Here is a 22,473-nt window from a genome sequence, read left to right as displayed (position 1 = left end):
TTGACACTAGGTGATACTCAGAGTCTGATGATGGAGCTGGAAGGTGGTCACCGGTACCAATCAACCATGCAACTAAACCACTTCGTGTTTAGGCTCGTTTGATTCGTCTCAACAAGATCTTTGACACTAGGTGATAAACCAAACACGAAGCCCAAACACGAAGTGGTTCAGTTATGTGATAGACTGGTACCCATCGCCACCTTCGAGCTCCATCATCAGACCCTGAGTAGTATCTTGTGTCAAAGATCTTGTTGCGACGAATCAAATGAGCCCAAACACGAAGTGGTTCAGTTACATGGTAGACTGGTACCCGTGGCCACAGTCCAGCTCCATCATCAGTCCCTGAGTACTAACTTGTGTCAAAGATCTTGTTGCGACGAATCAAATGAGCCCAAACACGAAGTGGTTCAGTTACATGGTAGACTGGTACCCGTGGCCACAGTCCAGCTCCATCATCAGTCCCTGAGTACTAACTTGTGTCCAAGGTCTTGTTGAGACGAATCAAACGAGCCCAAACATGAAGTGGTTCAGTTACATGATAGCAGTGTTGGCAAAAATCAATTCGAATTGACGATTGAGAATTGACCGATCAATTCGAATTGACGATTGACGTAATTAATTCTAAATCTACTGATTGAAGATTGACGATTACTGATCGTTAATTCGAATTAATCGGTCAATCCTCAATCGTCAATTCGGTTTGACGATTACTTTGTATGTACCTACCTAATGTCCTTTTTATTTAGGCCATTTTTGTGAAACTAACCAAATGCGTTCAAAAGCGGTGTCTGAGTTTACCAAAGGTTCCGAAACATGTTTCCGACGGCTATATGAAGGATGTCCTTTTTGGAACATTTTCGGGACATTCCTTGAAATTAACCGATAGCATTCAAAATCGATATCTGAGGTGCCCAAAGGTTTCGAAACTTGTTTCAGAGGGAAATATTGAGAGATGTCCTTTATTGGGACATTTCTAGAAATTACCCGATTGTGTTTAAAATAGATATCTGAGGTAAACAGAGGTTTCTAAACATTTTTTCAACTGCAATATTGAAAGGTGTCCTGTTTTGGGACATTTTAGTGACATTCTTTGAAAGTGACCGATTGCATTCAAAATCGATATCTGAGGTGCAAAATATGGTTTCAACGGCAATATTTAGATTCTACACTTTAGCCGCGTACTTACTTTACTACCTGCATTACGCCACCCTGCTGAAAAAAGGTCATTTTTCGGTATTGCCGTCAGAAACATGTTTCGAAACCTTTGGGTACCTCAGATATCGATTTTGAACGCAATCGGTTAATTGGAAGAAATGTCCCATAAATGTCCAGAAAAAAAAGGAAACTCCGTCTGTATTGCCGTCGAAAACATGTTACGGAACCTTTGGAAATCTCAGATATCGTTTTAAAGTGCCAACGATCAATTTAAAAAAATGTCCCTAAATGGAAGGGACATCCTTCAATACTGACGTCAGAAACATTTTTCGGGACCTATGGTCGACATCGATTACGAATATAAACGTAATTAGCCAATTTCGAAAAATGTCCCTAAAAGGGACATCAGTCAATACTGACATCAGGAACATGTTTTCGAACCTCTGGGAACCTCAGATATCGACTTTAAGTCCAGTAAGTAAGTCCCTAAAAAGGACACCTTTGAAAACTAATCTTAGGAAAGGGAAAGGGACCACAGGTTAATCTAGATTGAGAATTGATTTAATCCGAATTGAGGACTGATGCGTTAATTCCAATTGATTCAATCGGATTGACGTGTCCATCAGAATTAAATCAATTCGAATTGATCAATTCGGATTGACGCGTCAATTCGATTGATCAATCCGGATTGATTTAGTTCAGATTGATGCCAACACTGCATGATAGACAGGTACCCGTCGCCACCTTCGAGCTCCATCATCAGATCCTGAGTACTATCTTGTGTCAAAGATCTTGTTGAGATGAATAAAACGTGCCTAAACACGAAGTGGTTCAGTTACATGATAGACTGGTACCCGTGGCCTCCTTTGAGCTCCATAATCAAACCTTGTGTATCTTCAGTGTCAAAGATCTTGTTGAGACAAATCAAACGAGCCTAAACACGAAGTGGTTTCGTTGCACGGTTGATTGGTACCGGTGACCACCTTCCGGCTCCATCATCAGACCCTGAGTATTATCTTGTGTCAAAGATCTTGTTGAGATGAATAAAACGAGCCTAAACACAAAGTGGTTTAGTTGCATGGTTGATTGGTACCGCTGACCACCTTCCGGCTCCATCATCAGACCCTGAGTACTATCTTGTGTCAAAGATCTTGTTGAGACGAATCAAACGAGCCCAAACACGAAATGGTTTAGTTGCATGGTTGATTAGTACCGGTGACCACATTCCGGCTCCATCATCAGACCCTGAGTACTATCTTGTGTCAAAGATCTTGTTGAGACGAATAAAACGAGCCTAAACACGAAGTGGTTTAGTTGCATGGTTGATTGGTACCGGTGACCACCTTCCGGCTCCATCATCAGACCCTGAGTACTATCTTGTGTCAAAGATCTTGTTGAGACGAATAAAACGAGCCTAAACACGAAGTGGTTTAGTTGCATGGTTGATTGGTACCGGTGACCACCTTCCAACTCCATCATCAGACCCTGAGTACTATCTTGTGTCAAAGATCTTGTTGAGACGAATAAAACGAGCCTAAACACGAAGTGGTTTAGTTGCATGGTTGATTGGTACCGGTGACCACCTTCCGGCTCCATCATCAGACCCTGAGTACTATCTTGTGTCAAAGATCTTGTTGAGACGAATAAAACGAGCCTAAACACGAAGTGGTTTAGTTGCATGGTTGATTGGTACCGGTGACCACCTTCCAACTCCATCATCAGACCCTGAGTACTATCTTGTGCCAAAGATCTTGTTGAGACGAATCAAACGAGCCCAAACACGAAATGGTTTAGTTGCATGGTTGATTAGTACCGGTGACCACATTCCGGCTCCATCATCAGACCCTGAGTACTATCTTGTGTCAAAGATCTTGTTGAGACGAATAAAACGAGCCTAAACACGAAGTGCTTTAGTTGCATGGTTGATTGGTACTGGTGACTAGGGCATGCAGTACCGGTCCCGGTACCAAGATTTTATTTCCCGGTTCTGGGCATGGCCGGAACCGGGATTCCCGGTTCTTCCCGGTTCTCAAGGCATCTTTTGATTACTTTTAAGAAATTGTTTCTGTTAGCGTACAGTCTTTATGAATGACTTATTTTCATATAAATAATTGCATAAGAATTAATAAATGACTTATTTTATTATAAACAAGCACTTAATTGGCGTTCCAACCTATTTTACGAAATTAACCGGCACACATTGGCTCCGCCTGGGCCGAGCCACACGGCCGTAGCGTAGTCGATGCACTCAGCACTATATGACGGCACGGCCTGCCTTCACGAATGCCTACTTTACTAGGTTAATTTATCGGGTTATTTGGGTTCCCTGTTTCATAGCACCATTATTAAATGTTATATAATGTCCCGAGCTAAAGTACTAATACATTACTACTATTGAAATGGGAATAAATAGTCATATGATGAGAACCGGGAAGGACCGGTACCGGGTCTTCAGTACCGGTTCTTTTGGTACCATAAAATTCCCGGGAATTCCCGGGAATATGAGAACCGGGAATTCCCGGGAGCATGCCCTACTGGTGACCACCTTCCGGCTCCATCATCAGACCCTGAGTAGTATCTTAAGTCAAAGATCTTGTTGAGCCGAATCAAACGAGCCCAAACACGAAGTGGTTTAGTTGCATGGTTGATTGGTACCAGTGACCACCTTCCGGCTCCATCATCAGACCCAGAGTACTATTTTGTGTCAAAGATCTTGTTAAGACGAATAAAACGAGCCTAAAAACGAAGTGGTTTAGTTGCATGGTTGATTGGTACCGGTGACCACCTTCCGGCTCCATCATCAGACCCTGATGAGTACTATCTTGTGTCAAAGATCTTGTTGAGCCGAATCAAACGTGCCCAAACACGAAGTGGTTTAGTTGCATGGTTGATTGGTACCGGTGACCACCTTCCGGCTCCATCATCAGACCCTGAGTACTATTTTGTGTCAAAGATCTTGTTAAGACGAATAAAACGAGCCTAAACACGAAGTCGATTTCTCAAGAGCATTTGATTGTCTCAATATAAATCTGCTTCTTTCCAAATTGAGTTTTTACGGATTCGATCACAAAACTGTAAAGTGGTTTGAAAGCTATTTACATAATCGATCACAAATTGTGAAAGTATGTTGCAGTGACGGATCTTCATTTTTATCCGAAAAAGCTGATATAACAAGAGGAGTTCCACAGGGATCGGTGATCGGCCCACTCCTGTTCATATTATACTCCGCAGATATAGGGTCCCACATCGCGCATTGCAAATACCATATATATGCAGACGACATACAAGTGTATATATCATGTAAGCCAGCTGACATTGACAGTGCTATAGAAAAATTAAACCAAGATCTCACCTCAATAGCATCATGGGCCACAGAAAACTGCCTGTTGCTTAATCCAAATAAAACTAAATACCTAGTATTTGGCAGCAGGCAACAACTGGCTGGTGTCAGTATATCAACCGATGTTATGCTAATGAATACACCGGTTGAGAGGGTGTATGAAGCGCGTAATTTAGGTCTCATAATGGATTGTGGACTACGTTATGAGAAGCATGTCTCCGAGGCCATTAGGAGTTGTTTTTACAAGCTTAAAGTTTTATATAAAATTCGGCCATATTTAAGCGAAAACCTACGCTGTCAACTAGTTGAATCACTTGTCCTATCAAAATTAAACTATGTGGATGTAGTGTTTGGGCCTAGACTTCTTGCAAAGACAAAGAGACTCATTCAACGTGTTCAAAATGCCTGTGCTCGCTTCTGTTTCAATATTCCGTTGAGAGCTCACGTGACACCATTTCTGAACAGCCATAAGATCCTCAAGATGCAACACCGTCGTAAACTTCATTTGGCTTGTCTGCTCTTTGGTGTGCTTAAATATGGTACTCCGCCTTATCTCTTCAATAAGCTTTCTTGTATTAAGCTCCGCGAACGCCGTAACTGTGGAATTCAATTGTTAATGCCACGCCATGCCACAGCAGCGTTTCGGGGAAGTTTTCGCTATGCCGCGTCGAAAGTCTGGAACAATATACCTCCGCCTTTGAGAAACCTGCAAAGTATTCATAGCTTTAAGTCAAAGATTAAACTGTATTTACTTAATCACCAACTTAGCCAAGAAACCTACAGACTTGATACCAGCTGCCTGTAGTTTGTTATTTTACTTATGCTTACCTCAAGTGTTTTGTTCCTTTGGCCTGACAAGGGTTCATCATTCCTTATACGCCATACTTAGTAGAGTGCTGTTATGTTAGTATTTCGTACATTTTCGTAAATTCGTCATCCTACAATGCTGTTTTGCTAATAAGCTAATCTTACAAGATTTTTTAACGTAGATTTAATGAACGCTCGATATTGATTTGGTCTGACATTGCTTTTTAGTTAGTGTAGCCACCGTTGGCGCTAGTAGTATATACAGCTGTAATGCTCAGCCAAGATATGGTCGGACCGGATCGATACAGCGATTTAGAGCACGATGCTTGTTTTATGTATTAATTAATCTTAATTGTAAATAGTCATTATGTTGTATCTTCTTGCTGTGTAACTTTTTTTTTTTTTTTCTTATTTAATTAACTGTTGACTGTATGTTATTTCTGTCTTTTTTCTTCTTGTTTGTTACCTTCCGTGATTCTTCTCACTTGATGGTCTCATCGGAAGATCAGCGCTGGAAGCCACCAGCAACATGCTGAGATGGGGCCATTTCGTGGCACTTTAATCTTATTTTGTGTTTTCTTTTATACTATGTACTGTTCCGATTGTTTGTGCTTACGAATAAATCTATTCTATTCTATTCTATTCTATTCTAAGTGGTTTAGTCGCATGGTTGATTGGTACCGGTGACCACCTTCCGGCTCCATCATCAGACCCTGATGAGTACTATCTTGTGTCAAAGATCTTGTTGAGCCGAATCAAACGTGCCCAAACACGAAGTGGTTTAGTTGCATGGTTGATTGGTACCGGTGACCACCTTCCGGCTCCATCATCAGACCCTGAGTACTATCTTGTGTCAAAGATCTTGTTGAGATGAATAAAACGAGCCTAAACACAAAGTGGTTTAGTTGCATAGTTGATTGGTACCGGTGACCACCTTCCGGCTCCATCATCAGACCCTGAGTACTATCTTGTGTCAAAGATCTTGTTGAGATGAATAAAACGAGCCTAAACACAAAGTGGTTTAGTTGCATGGTTGATTGGTACCGGTGACCACCTTCCGGCTCCATCATCAGACCCTGAGTACTATCTTGAGTCAAATAAATACATATAGAATGTCAGGTCGTTTCAAATATTTTTAATCCTGTCCGGTAGTTTATTAAACTGTACCATTATAAATTATAATACTATAAAAACAGTGCTAGGATCAAAGTCTCTCGTTGCGGTTTACATGCACACAGTATAGCTTTTTACACGGCGCCCGCCGCACACAATGATAAAAAACCTCGTCGTCGCCGTTGAAAATGTGCGGAGCCGACCGACACACGTCCTGCCTGTACAAGCTCTGCCGCGGCACTGAGCTGGCGAGCGCGCGTCATCGGTAATATAGAGTAGTTTTCAAAAAATTGCCAAAAAATTATAGTAGAATTTCATAAACACTAATGTATACCAACAGTATAAGCAAACGTTGCAGATTGCTAGAGTATGAAAATGACTTCGATATTAAGTAGATTTTCCTAGAAATTGACACTTGTTTCGGAGAGAAAATTGAGTTCGTTTTACTTTGATTTTCTCTTTCTCAAAGGTATGTAGGAAAAATATCGTTTGATATGCCTAAAGTACAGGGTATTAGTAATACGAAATAGCCAGGTTTAGCAGAGTAAACTTCTCAACATTTCCAAATAAGAGCTTGCCGTTCAGTGCTTCACGCGGTTTTTCGGAAACGACCATCAGAAAAAAATTCATTACTAATTTAATAAGTCCTTTTTCTAATATTTACAACGATATTTAAAAAGATAAGAAGACGCTTTTACTGGAACAAGTACTCATTGTTTCTAATAATGAGCACAAAGTCCTGAATTTCGTCGACTAGTATCATCAATTTTGCATTATTTCGACTTTTCTTGTAAGAGCGTTCTTAACCTATTAGGCCCACTTGCACCATTCCACTAACCCGGGGTTAACCGGTTAAATCTGGAGTTACCATGGTTATCAATACTAAATTACAATGGGTTTACGATTTATACGCTTAACCCCGGGTTAATGGAATGGTGCAAGTAGCGCTTAGGCTGCGATTTCTTACTAGTAATCACCAACGTTGTGTTCCAGCTATCGTACATGATGTCCCAATATCCGTACCTGGTGTGCCCGATCGAATACTCTGACTCCCTGGGCCGCATGACGATGGACTGCGAGCCCTCGCCGCTGTTCCGCCTCCAGGAGTACACGCCGCCGCAGTTCGCGCAGCCTCTCATGAAGATCGTGAGTACAGTCCCTGTCCATGGTGCACCTGGTGTGTGATCGAGTACTCGGACTCGCTGGGCCGCATGACGATGGACTGCGAACCCTCGCCGCTGTTCCGCCTCCAGGAGTACACGTCGCCGCAGTTCGCGCAGCCTCTCATGAAGATCGTGAGTACAGTCCCTGTCCATGGTGTACCTGGTGTGTGATCGAGTACTCGGACTTGCTGGGCCGCATGACGATGGACTGCGAGCCCTCGCCGCTGTTCCGCCTCCAGGAGTACACGCCGCCGCAGTTCGCGCAGCCTCTCATGAAGATCGTGAGTACAGTCCCTGTCCATGGTGCACCTGGTGTGTGATCGAGTACTCGGACTCGCTGGGCCGCATGACGATGGACTGCGACCCCTCGCCGCTGTTCCGCCTCCAGGAGTACACGCCGCCGCAGTTCGCGCAGCCTCTCATGAAGATCGTGAGTACAGTCCCTGTCCATGGTGCACCTGGTGTGTGATCGAGTACTCGGACTCGCTGGGCCGCATGACGATGGACTGCGAGCCCTCGCCGCTGTTCCGCCTCCAGGAGTACACGCCGCCGCAGTTCGCGCAGCCTCTCATGAAGATCGTGAGTACAGTGTTCCCGGGTGTAACTATTTCTTGTCACTCGTTGCTATGGTTACGTTCTCCTGGACCACTCTTAAAATCTTGGCTTTAAGGTATTTAAACTAACCTACTATGAATTTTTGTGATACCTAGTTACAGTAATGGATCATCTTCCATGCATACTAGTTGAGGTACAGTCACCAGAATAATTATGTTACACAAAAAAGGCCGCAAAAATATCGGACACTATCTTATCTGTAGAACCATAAGAGCGCGTGTCACATGCATATTTTTGCGGCCTTCGACGAGTAACATATATTGTCCCCTAGCTGACACACAGAATCACAACAAAAAAAAATTGATTCATTCCAATGAAAATATTGTTTGGAAATGACCACGTGACTTTTTTTCGCATCCGTCATCCCGATACATTGTTACTTTTCGACTGGCGTTTGTCGATTAACGATTGTGATCTTAGATAGACCCCCGGTGTATGTCGAGTAAAGCCATATTAATAGTTATATGACTAGTTGGTTATACTCTCATTCTTATTTATTCATTCAGTTGGAGCATTCTATGATGTGGGATATGCGAGACATGCATCGCATGTTTTTACTTCTATTTGCGTTCTATATGGTCATTAATCAATGATGCATTTTTCTCACATTGACTTAACGCATTCACTGCCAGAGGGCGTGGTCTGCCGTCCTTAGGAATAAACTTGTACATGACGGTGGACGCACTGCATGTGATTCGGGGGCAGTGAATGTGTTAACAAAAACAAAACCCGTCACAGATACGCACGAAGCGTAGGCAATTAATTTAAAAACAATTAGATGCTCTGTTTAATTGCTGCTGTACTAGTTTTGTATTTTCTACAGTAATTGATTCTAATTAGATTAATATATTGCAAACTTCATGGCTTAGGGCCACCCCACACTAGCTTCTTAGCGTCGGCGTCTAGTCAGTAGAGATGCAACGGATAGTTGTTTGGCCGGATACCGAATACCCGCCCGTCCGGTATCCGGCCGCCGAATATTCGGCAGCGGAACTATACCTACATTTCGGTTTTTCAAGTGCGCATTCTGCAGGTTTAACCTGTTTTCTAGTGAACGTTCGCGCGGACTCATTGCTAGGTTCGAAATGAGTGCGCGTGCAAGTCATTGGAATGATTAAATTGTTTTAAAATAATAGATAAGTACCATTATGACCGTGTCTGTTTCTTAAATCCAATTTGTTTACTCCGAAATCAAGCAATGTTACTATCCGGTATCCGGCCGGATAGTAGGTCACTATCCGGTATCCGGCCGGATAGTAAAATAATGGCCGGATAGGCCGGATACCGGATAGTAACCAGATATCCGGTGCATCTCTACTAGTCAGCGCTATGGAAAATGGCGTCGCTTCGCAGTTGTGCCAACGTTACGTCGAGCAGCAGCCATAGAGTTGTCTATAGTTCGTTTTTTTTAGCATTAGAAAGAACTTGCAAGAAGGTAAGCGATTTTGACATGTCTTTTAATTGAAAAACGCTTTATAAAAATATAAAACTATTACTTATGAAAGCAGAAGAATATAAATGATCGTATTAGATTCATAATTGTTACATATTTGCCGTAACTTATTTTAAAATGTGTTTTTCAATTAAAAGACACATCAAGATTGTTTACCTAATTTCTAATGCTAAAAAAAACGAAGTACAGACGTCGACGCTCGGGAGAATGTTTTTCATAACTAAGTTTTTTCAGTATATTTCATCAGTATATTAATAATGCGGTTTGTTTGACAGTTCGGCATGGAGAAACTCACAATGTACCCGTTCATGATCCACTCCCTCGCGCTGAGCATATTCAGTTCCGTCATCGGACCGTTTGGAGGGTTCTTCGCATCTGGGTTCAAGCGGGCTTTCAAGATTAAGGTTTGTTTTAATATTTATTTTATTCTCTTCGCACAACGTACACTACGAGGCGTGGCTCACTCCGCGATTTCGTCGCTTTGCTACAGGTAGCTAAAAGTACATCCGTTCCACACCAATTTTGGTGGATAGCCGTAAGCCGCGCGTGGCGCAGTCGCCACCTAGCGGCCATACCTGGCCTGATCGTAACAGACGCGTTTTGTTAGAGAGTGAGTCTTCTGTACCTAGTACTATTATTTATCTGTGACACTACGTTACCTAAGACAAAAAAAAAATAAGGTCCAGTTATGATATCAAATTATCGAGCCTCCTTAGCCAACGTTAACCAACGTTGCGTTGAGCAGCGGCCATAGAGTTGTCTAGACGAGTAGACGCTGACGCACGGGAGACGGTAGTCTGGGGTAGCCCTTAGGTTGCGTCATCAAGGAATCCAGTTTCATGTTTATATATTCCAAATCTTTGTAAAAACAAATTTTAATGATTCTGGCAGGAAGTAAATTTAGATACCTAAATAGTTTTTGAGTTCGAAGTGATTTGTTATGGGATATGAGATTAAATTGTTACGAGGCGCCTAAGATTTCCACCTGTCCGATTTCTTTGTCCAATGTCATTGTGTCTCACTCTCTCATTAAGCAAAATGTGAGATGCAATACACATTGGACCAATATATTGGACATATGGAATACCACCCTGAGATAGCAATTTAGTAATAATAGTAGTACATAATATACGTACTAAAGAGGGCTGTTATTCGATGTGACGTTTCACATTGCAGGACTTTGGCGACGTGATCCCCGGGCACGGCGGCATCATGGACCGCTTCGACTGCCAGTTCCTCATGGCCACGTTCGTCAACGTGTACATCACCAGCTTCATCCGCACCGCCACGCCACAGAAACTGCTGCAACAGGTACCTGACAAATATTACCACACCAAAATTTCGAGTTTTAGCCATTAGGTTAGAGGGTCTTCCTTCAGTATCGTCATGGGCACCGCACGTTCGTTGTCGCGCGCATCCGAGCTGCATACATCGCCATTGTCAGAAGCTCGGTACTACTTACAGGGCTAGTAGTGTCTTGTTTGTTTGTGTTGGTGTGTAAAAGTCTGTGACAACCCTATTGTGTTCTTGTGCGGTGTCGGCATTTAAGCTCTGGCTTCCTAGGATAACGGTGCCGTCATAAAGCGGCCGTCTCATTATTTTGTATGGAGAAGGCCGCTATATGACGGCACCGCTGTCTGAGGAAAATCGAGCTTTACGCAATCATCAAAGGCTTTTGCGTGCGTCCACTGTTACTTTTTACACTGTGGTACGGATGACAAAATTTGCCAAGCGCATTCATGGGGCCGAGTAACCCAAGGCAAAAATGAAATTAATATTTGTCACAATTTTTCAGGTATACAACTTGAAACCGGAGCAGCAGCTGCAACTGTTCTACGCGCTGAAGGAATCGCTGGAGAACAGGAACATCCTCAACATGGTGCCGTAAGGTGCTAGGCTCACAAGGTACAGACAGTCACGTCTAGATATATCGATACAGTAACTTAATATCATCAGGGTATCCCAGAACTACCACGTCCCAGTAACACCGGAGGTAGGTCAAGAGGAACCTAACCAGCCTAACATGATCCCAGTAAAAGTTGCACGGTTTTCGAGTTATTTTACCTTTAAAAATGTTAAAACAAAGGGGAAAATTCTCTAATAACTCGAAAACCATGCAACTTTTCTGGGATTGGCTGGTTAGGTTCCTCTTGAGTTAACCTACCTCCGGTGTCACTGTGACGTGCTAGTTCTGGATCAACCTGTATGTATGGTCAATAAGGTCGTGTAGGTACACATTTTTTAGCACTTTGTCCGTATCGATATTTTCGTGACTGTATACCAGTTAGTACTATTTGCTTACGAAGATAGCGCAGTTGCACTGAGTTGAAGACCTCAGCGGTTTTGTAAGGCATTCTAAAGGAGATTTTTTTTGTTTTGTTTAAAGACGAAGTCGTACTTTGATCTATTTTTTTTTCCAATTAGCCTTCCAGCATTCTTTGGTGCCAACATTTTTAAGCCTATTTTCGTGGCGCGCTGAAGTTTAATTAGGTAATATATGTATTCATTTATTAACTTTGTTTGCCTAAACAACGCACTTTTTCAACCAGCGCAAAACTGCTTGGAAGGGAACATATCCGGCTATGTACCTCGAGAGGAAAGCATACATTTTGTTCTAGTCTCATAATTGTAAAATCATTTGCCTTGAACAAATACATTGCGTAAAATTGTTGACCAAAATTGTTTTAACAGAGACTTTGCAAGGCAAGCGATACATACAATTAGTTAAATAAAAGTATATAATATTGGCTCTCCTAAAGTATATGATAAATCGATAAAAATGATAAAAAAAATAATAGAATTAATTCTAGATGTAATAGAGAATATTATTGTTAAGCCTTGACACATTACCTATCCTATTTATCTTATGTATTATCAAATTTAAGGCGATGGTACGTGGCCCCACTTAAAAAATAAACATTGGAAGGCAATATCGCCTTAAGGGTTAAACATGTTAAAATGTAACAACAAATGTTTGGTTCGTTTAACACTGCAGTATTATTACGGTAACTCCTATCACTTCACTCATGCAATACCTCGATCCTTATGATAAAAGTCACAAAGACACTAGTACCTATGATAAATCCGCATGTTGGTAATTGCAACACTGGCTAATCTAGCATTAGTGATGCTGATGTCAATGAACCTAACAATATGGTCATATGTTTTGATATATCAACTGCGAGTTATAGGCCAAGGTACGCTAATTCCACAGTCTCTGGTCTTTACTTGATTCCAATCGGTTGTTTTATAAATTTTATAATATCTGCTACAGATGTAGTGCATAATAAAATTGTGTCGCTTAATTTCAAACTCAGGCAAATCCATTCGACCCTCTCAGCAAGTATGTACCCTAATACAAAAACCGCATAATCTGACAGATGGATCAACCCGAGTTTGAGATTAGGCGACTCAATTGTTTTTCATCGTATTTGTCATGCCACTTCAGATAACTTTTTGTACCGAGACTGACTGAAATAGCAAGACACGATCGTACGTTTCCGTGAAAATACGATGGAAAATAATAATTATGCACTACATCTGTAGAGACACTATGGCCTTGCATCTTCGTGGAAATAGGTTCAGAAGAGCGAAACGTGAAACTTATACTATTAGTTATTTTAGTATGTTGACGCAGCGGATAAGGATATCATTGTAATTTGTTATGGAACATACAGAAAATACTCCTGACTCCAAATAAATCACTTACAGTAATATTCATATCCAGCATCGAAATATAATAGGGTTAAAAATTTACTCTAAAGTCTATGTGTTATCTCGAAATATAATTTTAAGGTATCCTAAAAAATAATAAGTAGATTATTATAAATATGTCTACTATAGTTATTATTTACATGTTTCTGATCTTGAAATTGTTAGCTTTGTTACTTTATTCAAGATAATAATATAATAGTATCTTAATTTTGTATAATTACTAATTGCATTATCCTGTATAAAATGTTATTTTACGAAAGATAGTGACCGATGGAGAAGGGTATTTTTACCAATCAAAATTTGTCAGCAGGTTTTGATCATATATTGTTATATTATTATTTGATTAGTTCCTTATATTTTTGGTGAATAAGACAGGGAATCTTTGCATTTCTTTCTTCGCTGACTGATATTTGATATGACTGCATATGTGCTAAAGTTTTTGAACATTTACCTGTGGTTAGCATACTGAGTTTAACTTTAGAGGTTCCGTCCCTCATAAAAAAATCTTCTAAGAAAATATGTCTGTGGTTGCTTGCATCTTAATATTACCATAACTCTTTACTTACATCTATTTTACAATTACTGGTTTGAGTAAACTTCACCTCTTGGGGTTCAATGCCCTAATACTAGTACAAATTACCTGCAATGAAAAAATCCTTATTAAGTGGAACAGAGTTGCTTTTGTTTTGTTTTGTTTGATTTGAAGCAAAGCAAAATCAACTCTATTTTCTAATACAATTAATTCAAATTGGCCTGGCAATTTTTCTTATATGGTGTGCCGCTAGAAGTAAAGACATATTTTCTAAAAATGACCGAAAAGAAATCATCATCATTCCTATGTTAATATTTAGTATGCTAACAGACTTTGTACTTTCTTTGACAAAATATACAAAACAAAAATTCTGAATTATATTTATTAATATTGATCGGTAACGGAATTAGGTTATTGGCGGAGATGGTTTAGGTATAATTATAATTGCATATTGTTAGTAAATTACTTTCGTTTTTCTTAGGACTTTTTCGTGTTATGAATACGTTACACTCATGTTTCTCAAATAGATTGTTAGGTCTTAAGATGTATTAACTTAAAATGCTATCCTATTATAATGTTGTAAAACAAAATGACTATGTCTCAAAACAGTACTGATGTAAAATTATATATGGACCTTTATTGGTTATACGATTTTTAGCAATTATAATTTCATCTGGGTACTTTACCTTAGAACAGCGGTCGGCAACCTGCGGCCCGCGGGCCGCATGCGGCTCGTGAACCTATCACTTGCGGCCCGAGTGCCGCTTTGGCTATTTTGTATGTAATAGTGACAGACGACAATGTATGAGACATTGATATTAACAAAGTACGGCCCGCGTCACCTCCGTTAACTACTATGTGGCCCTTGGCTGCTAAAAGGTTGCCGACCGCTGCATTAGAAGATGGTGAAATTATTATTTCCTATATAAATAATACAAGTCGTCGACAATAAGTTGTCATTGTCATTTTTTTTTGTAAGTTTTAATGGTGTTATAAATGTAACACCAAGGGTCTCCATAAAGGGTTGAATAGTAAATTAATCGTTATGCGAGAGTTATTCCGCAGAAACACTGGCAATGTCGCCAATTCACCTTATGAGTTAGCCAGTAGCGTACAGTAAAATGAAGATACAATGTCAATTTTTACAGCTATATCAATACATTTTATTTTACCTATGACATATGTTATTATTATTAAGGGCCACCCCACATTTATCGTCTTTCGAGCGTTGGCGTCTACAACTCTATATAGCCGCTGCTCGACGCAACGTCGGAGCAACTGCGCAGTGACGTCATTTTCCATAGCGCTGACCAGACGCCGACGCTCGAAAAACGCTAAATGTGGGATGGCCCTAAATGTACTGAAAAATACTGTTAAAAGATTGACTATTATCCTCTTTTTACTATTTTCAAACATTTATTATTATTTAGGCTAAAAAGTCTTTGGTTGCGTATAATATAAATACCAGCATACGTTTTAAATACGATGTCGCTGGAGACTATATAATAGCTTTAGGTAGCAAATCTGGCTTGCTTTAGAAAATTAGATATATATACTTGTTTCTCGCCGACAGGTAGACTGTTAAGTTTGGTGATGTTTTTGTGATTTTACGTTATGTTGAGTTTTGCTTATTTTCGCTAGCTGTTTAGATGTGTGTTGTCGTTGTATATGCTAACCTTTGGAAAACTAGAATATGAAGATATGTACACTCATATATCCATAAATGCATAATATTCATAAACGTTTTCCAAAAACTAATTATTTATTTTGGCTTTAGCTTCACTAATTTTGTGCAAGTTAAATTAAATAGTTAAGTACCTAATATTACTAATATTAGTTTGGAATGTACCTACGAATATATCTATTCTATAGGAAAGGATTTTAGAATATGCTTCCTCGTCTGAACGAGGAATTATTCTGTGACATGGCCGAAACACAATACATAGGTATGTGTTGCAATTCTTTTTATTGGTTGATGTATTCCAGAATTAACATTGTAATGTTTTTTATTGTACTGATACATAAAGCGACCTTTTTAACTTTTGTAACAAAAAAGTAACAGACTTGATTTTCACATTAAAGTACCTTAGATGTATTTATTGTAATTTAGATAGTAGGTATATTGCTACTGTACCTAGTTGAATTTTCTAATTTATTTTTCTCAGAATGTAAAATAGATTTTACTCATACTCACCTGTATATATATATGTATTTTACTCACCTATTTTTTATTGTATACCTATTCTAGCGTATTCCGTATGAAAATGAAAGTCGTGCTGTTATAGCATGCATAGTTGTTAGATCTGTATGTTGGATTGATAATGATGATGATGTATTTGTTAAGTAATTGGGTGTCTCCATACGGGTTCAGAGTATTTATAGTATTTGTGGAACTATCTCGTTATATAAATGGTAAATTTTAATTGTCAGGATAAATTAAGTACCTATCACTTAATATTTTGATACACGTTATGCCTTAATTTTCGTGAGTATAAAAATTGTCCCCCCCCCCTTTACCAAATATTTGAAATAAATATATAGCTATTAATAAACCAGTAACAGTGTGCGTTCATCAAAGACTAAAGCGAGGTGTAGACAATTTACGTACACTGCTGACTACTAAGGTAAACCATCAAAAGTTTGATCAGATACCGCAATGTAATGAAAATTGCATGCACGTTCTTGTTAGTCAAAACTTTGCTTTACACCATTTGCTTTGCAACTGCAAGCTCAATGCTAAGGGCCGGTACAGACGGACTGCAAGCCGACTGCAATTTGTATGGGAACTGCACGCCAACTGCAACGTCCTAAAATGTTGCTCGAACGCTTAAACATGCGTTCAGGGCAATGAATAAAGTCCGGCGATTGACCAAGGATTGCAATCCTTTTGTCGATGCGTTTTATTTTATGAGCAATTCTCAAAAAGTTTGTACATTACATTACATTATTCCAAATGTGTAAGGAAATCTGGTAACAAAAAAGGAATGTTTCTTAGAAACTTTCTGGGACATTTTGGGAAATATGGTGGAAGGTGTTCAGCTTCACGTACTTTACCAACATACCAATTTTTATAGAAATTTAAGATCGAATTTAAACTGTTGTGAGACATACTAACATTGAATAAATCATTGAAATCTAAGATGTGATCGAAATGCACAAACTGTTTGAGAATTGCTCTAATTTTGCAAAAATGTTGCCACTGTCTACTGGATGTTTAAAAAAGCGGTGGAACTCAATTTACACAAAACACGACCTCAGGCTTGCTAATTCGAATTACCTATTAAGTTAAATCTTAAACGAATTAATTGGAATTATTATAATAAGTAAATTCTATTAAATGTTATAAGGTCACTTGTAAGTCTATTGTAAACTTATTATACTGATGTAATTGGTGTCTGTCTGTGTAGTTTAGACATTAAATTATTTATTGTTTGTCTTTATTGTATTGCGATGAAGCAAATAAATGGATTCCTTAAATACGCCTTTGTTTTACAAAACCCCTTGAATGTGGTAAGTACAGTCAGCCAAGAAAGTGGTTTACCACTTTTCAACTCATATCAATCAGATGATAGAGTCGAAAAGTGGTAAACCACTTTCTTGGTTGACCGTACCTACTCGTATAGAGTTGGGAATTGCGAGTCACTGTTTGAACATTCTATTGGCAAAAAGCTAATTAAGAACGAGTTCGTATACCCCAATGACAACGAATGAAATGCCAATATCAGTAGATTCAATGTGAAAAAACACACAAAGGAACTAGACTTTAGCAGAATAATGGCCAAAAGGTCAATTCCTTTTGGAAAACAAAGAACATCCTCGGTGATGCGACGAATCGGAAGGTTTAGGTACCTACGTGTCGTTGAATGCTCACCAGAGTGCGTGGCTAATTTCATTAGAATAAGTTACCTATTAGAAGGTCATGTCTCCTAAAATTTTATGCTATTTGATTTTAACGGTAGTCTGCACAAGAGTACCTACGAGTATTATTAGCATAATAGGAGAACGGAGAATATTAACATTTTAAAACTTTTTTCCTGGTTAGGGTAAGAACAAGCCAGAATGCTCACTGTTCGAAAAAATCCTTAGTAAGAAGACGCCTATCTGTTAAATAAGACTAAGCAGGTACACTGTTATCTACCCCAGCTACATGTGCCATTCCTATTTGTGGATATGTAATAACTACATGTGCCACAGTAGGTATCACGGGTAGATAAGTACAGTCAGCAGCAGAAGTTGCTAAGCGGGCGAGGTTTATTATTTAGAGAATAAGAGCGTGTGAAGGTCATTTTGAACACTTCATCCGCTTAGCTACTTCTGCTGCTGACTGTACTATAGACAACAGTTCGATAGTCCCAACTGTCCAACCGTCGTGAGTGGAGAGTGTTCACGCACATAATTATATCCTCTTATTCATCTAAATATAACCATCCCGATGAGCTAGAGAATTCGTCGATAAATGTGACGTTGCACGGCAAAAGGTACCTTATGGCGGCTGGCGCTTACGTCGCATAGCGCCGCAATGGTAAGGGAGCGGCGTTAATAATAGCGTAAGTGCCAACCGCCATAAGGTACCTTTACCCTGGGGACGTCACAAATGTTGTGCGTGGACTAGTGTCGATTCTAGCCACAGCCGCAGTGGTGGATAAGGACCTATAAACTCGGTCCAAAATCTCCTGTGACAGTTCTGGCTTGAGCGCACCGTAATTTCGTTATTCAAGTTGAATAAAGGCCTGAGGGCCTACCGCGAACCACGTTCGCGTTAGGCCCTCTGTGCACGCCGGCTTGCGTGTGCGTGACGTGCACGTGCGCTAAAATGTTGGAGCCGCTCACGCACGCGTCACGCAAGCGGTGTGCCGTCTCAAAACTATACTACAACGCCGAGCGCGCCGCGCATGTGCACATTTTGCACGTCACGCACACGCAGCCGGTGTGCACAGGCCTTAATATAGAAACGTAGGTACTAACTCCTAAATTACACTAGATGCCAATCAAACGCAGCCTCATAATTAAAGAACACTACCCTACAATTGATATGTAATCGGAAGAGTTCGGAAGCGAGTTCCGTTAGTTTTTGCACGCGCGCGCGCGAGCTAGGAGTGTGCGGGCGTTCCCACGCACCTTGCGCAATGACAGATCTCGATTCAAATCGCTGCGCGTGCCCGTTGTTCGTGGAGACAACAGGTATTCACAAACTTCGAAAACCGAATTTCGTGTATCTCAAAACCGATAGATTTGGAGATAAATAATCCTCAAATTTTCATTTTCGTGATAGTTTGTAACTTTGTAACCTCCAGGTTGGGTCGCTTCTGGGTAAGATTAAGTAATTCAGGATCGGGACAGGTGGCGTAAGAAAGGTCTATGGTGAGCAAGTCAGCAGTGCGCGATAAAAGTCTGAAATGGTGGTGATGATGTTGGGTTTTATTCGGAATGACTTACTTATTACAAAACTTTTTTAGACCAAGAAGGGAGAGTGGGGCCCGGCGTCATACCGGTACGAGAGTGTACCCGCTTTAAAACGACAACGAAACAACTGTAATGTTTTCGCACCTCACGCATCGCCACAGGGCGGACACGCCATACATCGAAAATCATTTGCGTTTATATGTGTGCACGGCACGTCTGTACACGCGTCATTGTGTGAGTAAGTGGTTTAGGGCTGACTCGTGCGGCGCGCGGGGAAGGCGAAGCCGAGGTTTGCCGAGGCCGGCCGAAGGACACGACGAGCGGCCCGCTGCGTTGCATAATTCGACCGAAATACGTAAAAAAACAAAATATAGGTTTATGTTTAACAAAATATAGGTTTATGTTTTAGTTATTGTTGAATTGGCTTTGTCAGTTTATAGTCCTGCACGTACTTGGACTTTCAACACGCCATTATTAAATGTACCTTATTGTTGATGCCTATATTGATTATTTTCTATTGATTATTTATTTTGATTAACACGTGGAAAGCAATCGTTCGAAAAGTAATTTATAGAGGTCACGACCCTCAGCTATGAGGAATACGATTCAAGGAGGGGAGGAGCATTGATTATTTTATATAACATACATAATTATTTCTTAAATTCTTAAAATTAAATTCAAAATCAAACGCGAATGTCCCGCGACCAACAAGTTCTTTTTTGTGAAAAGAGTGTTAAACTAAAAATAAAACATTTACGAGGAATATCTGTGTAGAAGGTCTAATAGTTACCTTAGGTACTTTAAATATTAAATGTTGGCTTAGCATTCACAAATTCAACGAACGGGTTTTAATTCATATGATATTATTATTTTTACGCAAAAGTATAGCCTTATTTACTGATACATATTTTGTCTCTTTGGAAAACTATATAATTATTCATTTCTACCGTATCCGTAGGTATCCGTACTACCCGTACATCGCACAATACACCGGCATTTTGAACGTTGCGTCATCGCGTCGCGGCGTCGCTAGCCGAACTGAGCGTACGTCAGGAGTCCGTCAGAACTCAGTCGCGGGGCGAGGTAATCCGAGTCGGGGCGGGGCGGTGCGTGTCCGTTCTGTATGATAATACTATTACTTATTCTGTGGCATCGCTGTTGTTGAGACTCCATATTGAATACACATTGGTTTCAAATACAAACTTACTCTACGACAAGATTATTCGCCGAATACAGCTCGTAGACATAGGAGTATTATTATTTTAAATTCTTAACGTGTATCACATCACACAGATCAATCATACAAAATCATCATTTGTTTCAGACTTGTAACTTCTAAATGCCGCTACCAAATTAAATGCAATGCAACACAACATTTTATTTTATTTTTTATTTTTTTAGTATAATGACGACCCTTTCATGGTGACCTTAATTTCTATGACATAAGTGCTCAATTTCGTTTACATATTTTACTTATAGCTTAATGACGACCCATTCCTGGCGAATAATTGTATTTAATTTATTATTAACAGCAGACATACGATAGTAATTTAATAATTTTGAATGAAATTTTGATTGTCAGTGTTATTTTTCGTAATTATTCATAATGTAAAAAAACTGACAATCACAATATAAATTCCTAAAAATTTACCATGTGTAATTTTAAGTGACATTGTATATTGTGAGATAAATAAATCATATCATATCATATCATATCATTATTCTCTGAATATGGCTCGTAGATTTAGATACCCCTAAGCATTACATGGGTGCTAATTAAATTATTACCTATAGGTACTCGTAGTATCACATCACACAGATTATTATAAAATCTTCATCTGTTTCAGACTCGTATCTTCCAAATGCCGCAAACTTTAACGATACTAAAGATCCTAAGAATCAATGCGCAAATATTAGCAGCGCGGCGGCGGCGGGTGTGTATGGAAACCCGCACCAACAAGAATATTGCAAAGATGATATTTATTCAAGTCGCGACGCGAACGTATACAGAGTAACTAAGAAGGGAAAGCAATTTGATTCCCCCAAACACTTGATACAGGATAAAAGAAATCACGGCATGACGCAACGCGCCAAGGCAGCTAGAATAAGTAAGTGATTAATATTTCTGTTATGTGGTTACAGTCTAGTCGCTGATTCACTCTGTTCGCAATTGGTTTGTTGAAATGTGACCTTCCATTATGAAGAAATGGAGCGTAAGTTGGATGTTCTAGACGTGCAAATTTGTAACCTTGGTCTGGTTTTTAAATTTGATGCCTAGGTTTAGAACGAGCTTAGGTAACTTAATATGAAACCTACCTAGTTTATTACATAATATGTTAAAAAACTTATAATTTATCACGATAGAACTAACAAATGATACTTGATACTTCAAAACTGCAGTAAAATATTCCATGTTTGCTAAAAAATATTTTAGTTTTGTAGGTGTAGGTACCCGTGCTTTATGTTTATGTTATGTATCAGGTATATGTATTCGTTCGTACCTACATGTATCATTTGTCTGGAATAATTTAGGATAGTAGTACAACCAAAACACTGAAGTTAAAATAGTACCTATGGTACCTAAATTGATTGCGATTGATCCGGTTCGTAGGACCAACTATTTAAATTTTAGTGTATTTTACGACATGATCATGTTGTGTATTTTAAAATTTATTCTAGTAATTTTTTTTTCATCAGGAATAAAACTATTATTTAACTAAAGTAAAATAATACTTCTATGTAGGTGAACAAACGGGACAATGGTGAGCTTGAAATAGTGCACTAAATTATAAAACCTACATAAAGTGAAAATATCTGTAGTCTGTACCTACTTACATCCCAAGAAAAACCCTTCATCAACAAATTGGTCAAATTATGGTCAAATTAAGTAAAACAAAGACTCTTCATTGTGATTATCATAAATATCATAATCGATAAAATCAAACCCAGTATCCAATAATCGGGCTCTCAAAATAAACTCAATTATAAATCAAACATCATCCGTATATGCCAAATCTTGCGACACTAAACAAAGCTTGTGTCTTCACTTCACAGTTCTAGCGGACTTCGGCGCTCACGTCTCATTTAAAACGATTCAGTTGAATTGGATCCTTATTGCAATAGCATTAAGTTTATTTTGGCTTGTTGATTTTATCTGCATTGCTAACCCATGATGCCA

General features: G+C 39.5%; 1 protein-coding gene across 1 annotated transcript in view; it reads left to right on the top strand.

The window, feature by feature from the left end:
- LOC134665866 (phosphatidate cytidylyltransferase, photoreceptor-specific) overlaps positions 1-17,369 on the top strand; it is a 58,485-nt gene extending 41,116 nt beyond the window's left edge. Inside the window, exons 7-10 of the mRNA XM_063522898.1 lie at positions 7,409-7,561; positions 9,922-10,050; positions 10,823-10,957; positions 11,442-17,369. Of these exons, the coding sequence (XP_063378968.1) occupies positions 7,409-7,561; positions 9,922-10,050; positions 10,823-10,957; positions 11,442-11,534 (510 nt within the window). The 3' untranslated portion in view covers positions 11,535-17,369. The remainder of the gene's footprint in view (positions 1-7,408; positions 7,562-9,921; positions 10,051-10,822; positions 10,958-11,441) is intronic.
- The last annotated feature ends 5,104 nt before the right edge of the window (positions 17,370-22,473 follow it).

The sequence above is a fragment of the Cydia fagiglandana genome, chromosome 7 (genome assembly GCF_963556715.1).
Source record: "Cydia fagiglandana chromosome 7, ilCydFagi1.1, whole genome shotgun sequence".
NCBI lineage: Eukaryota > Metazoa > Arthropoda > Insecta > Lepidoptera > Tortricidae > Cydia > Cydia fagiglandana.
The sequence above is the reverse complement of the archived record's forward strand: the minus strand, read 5'-3'. Positions and strand labels throughout refer to the sequence as shown.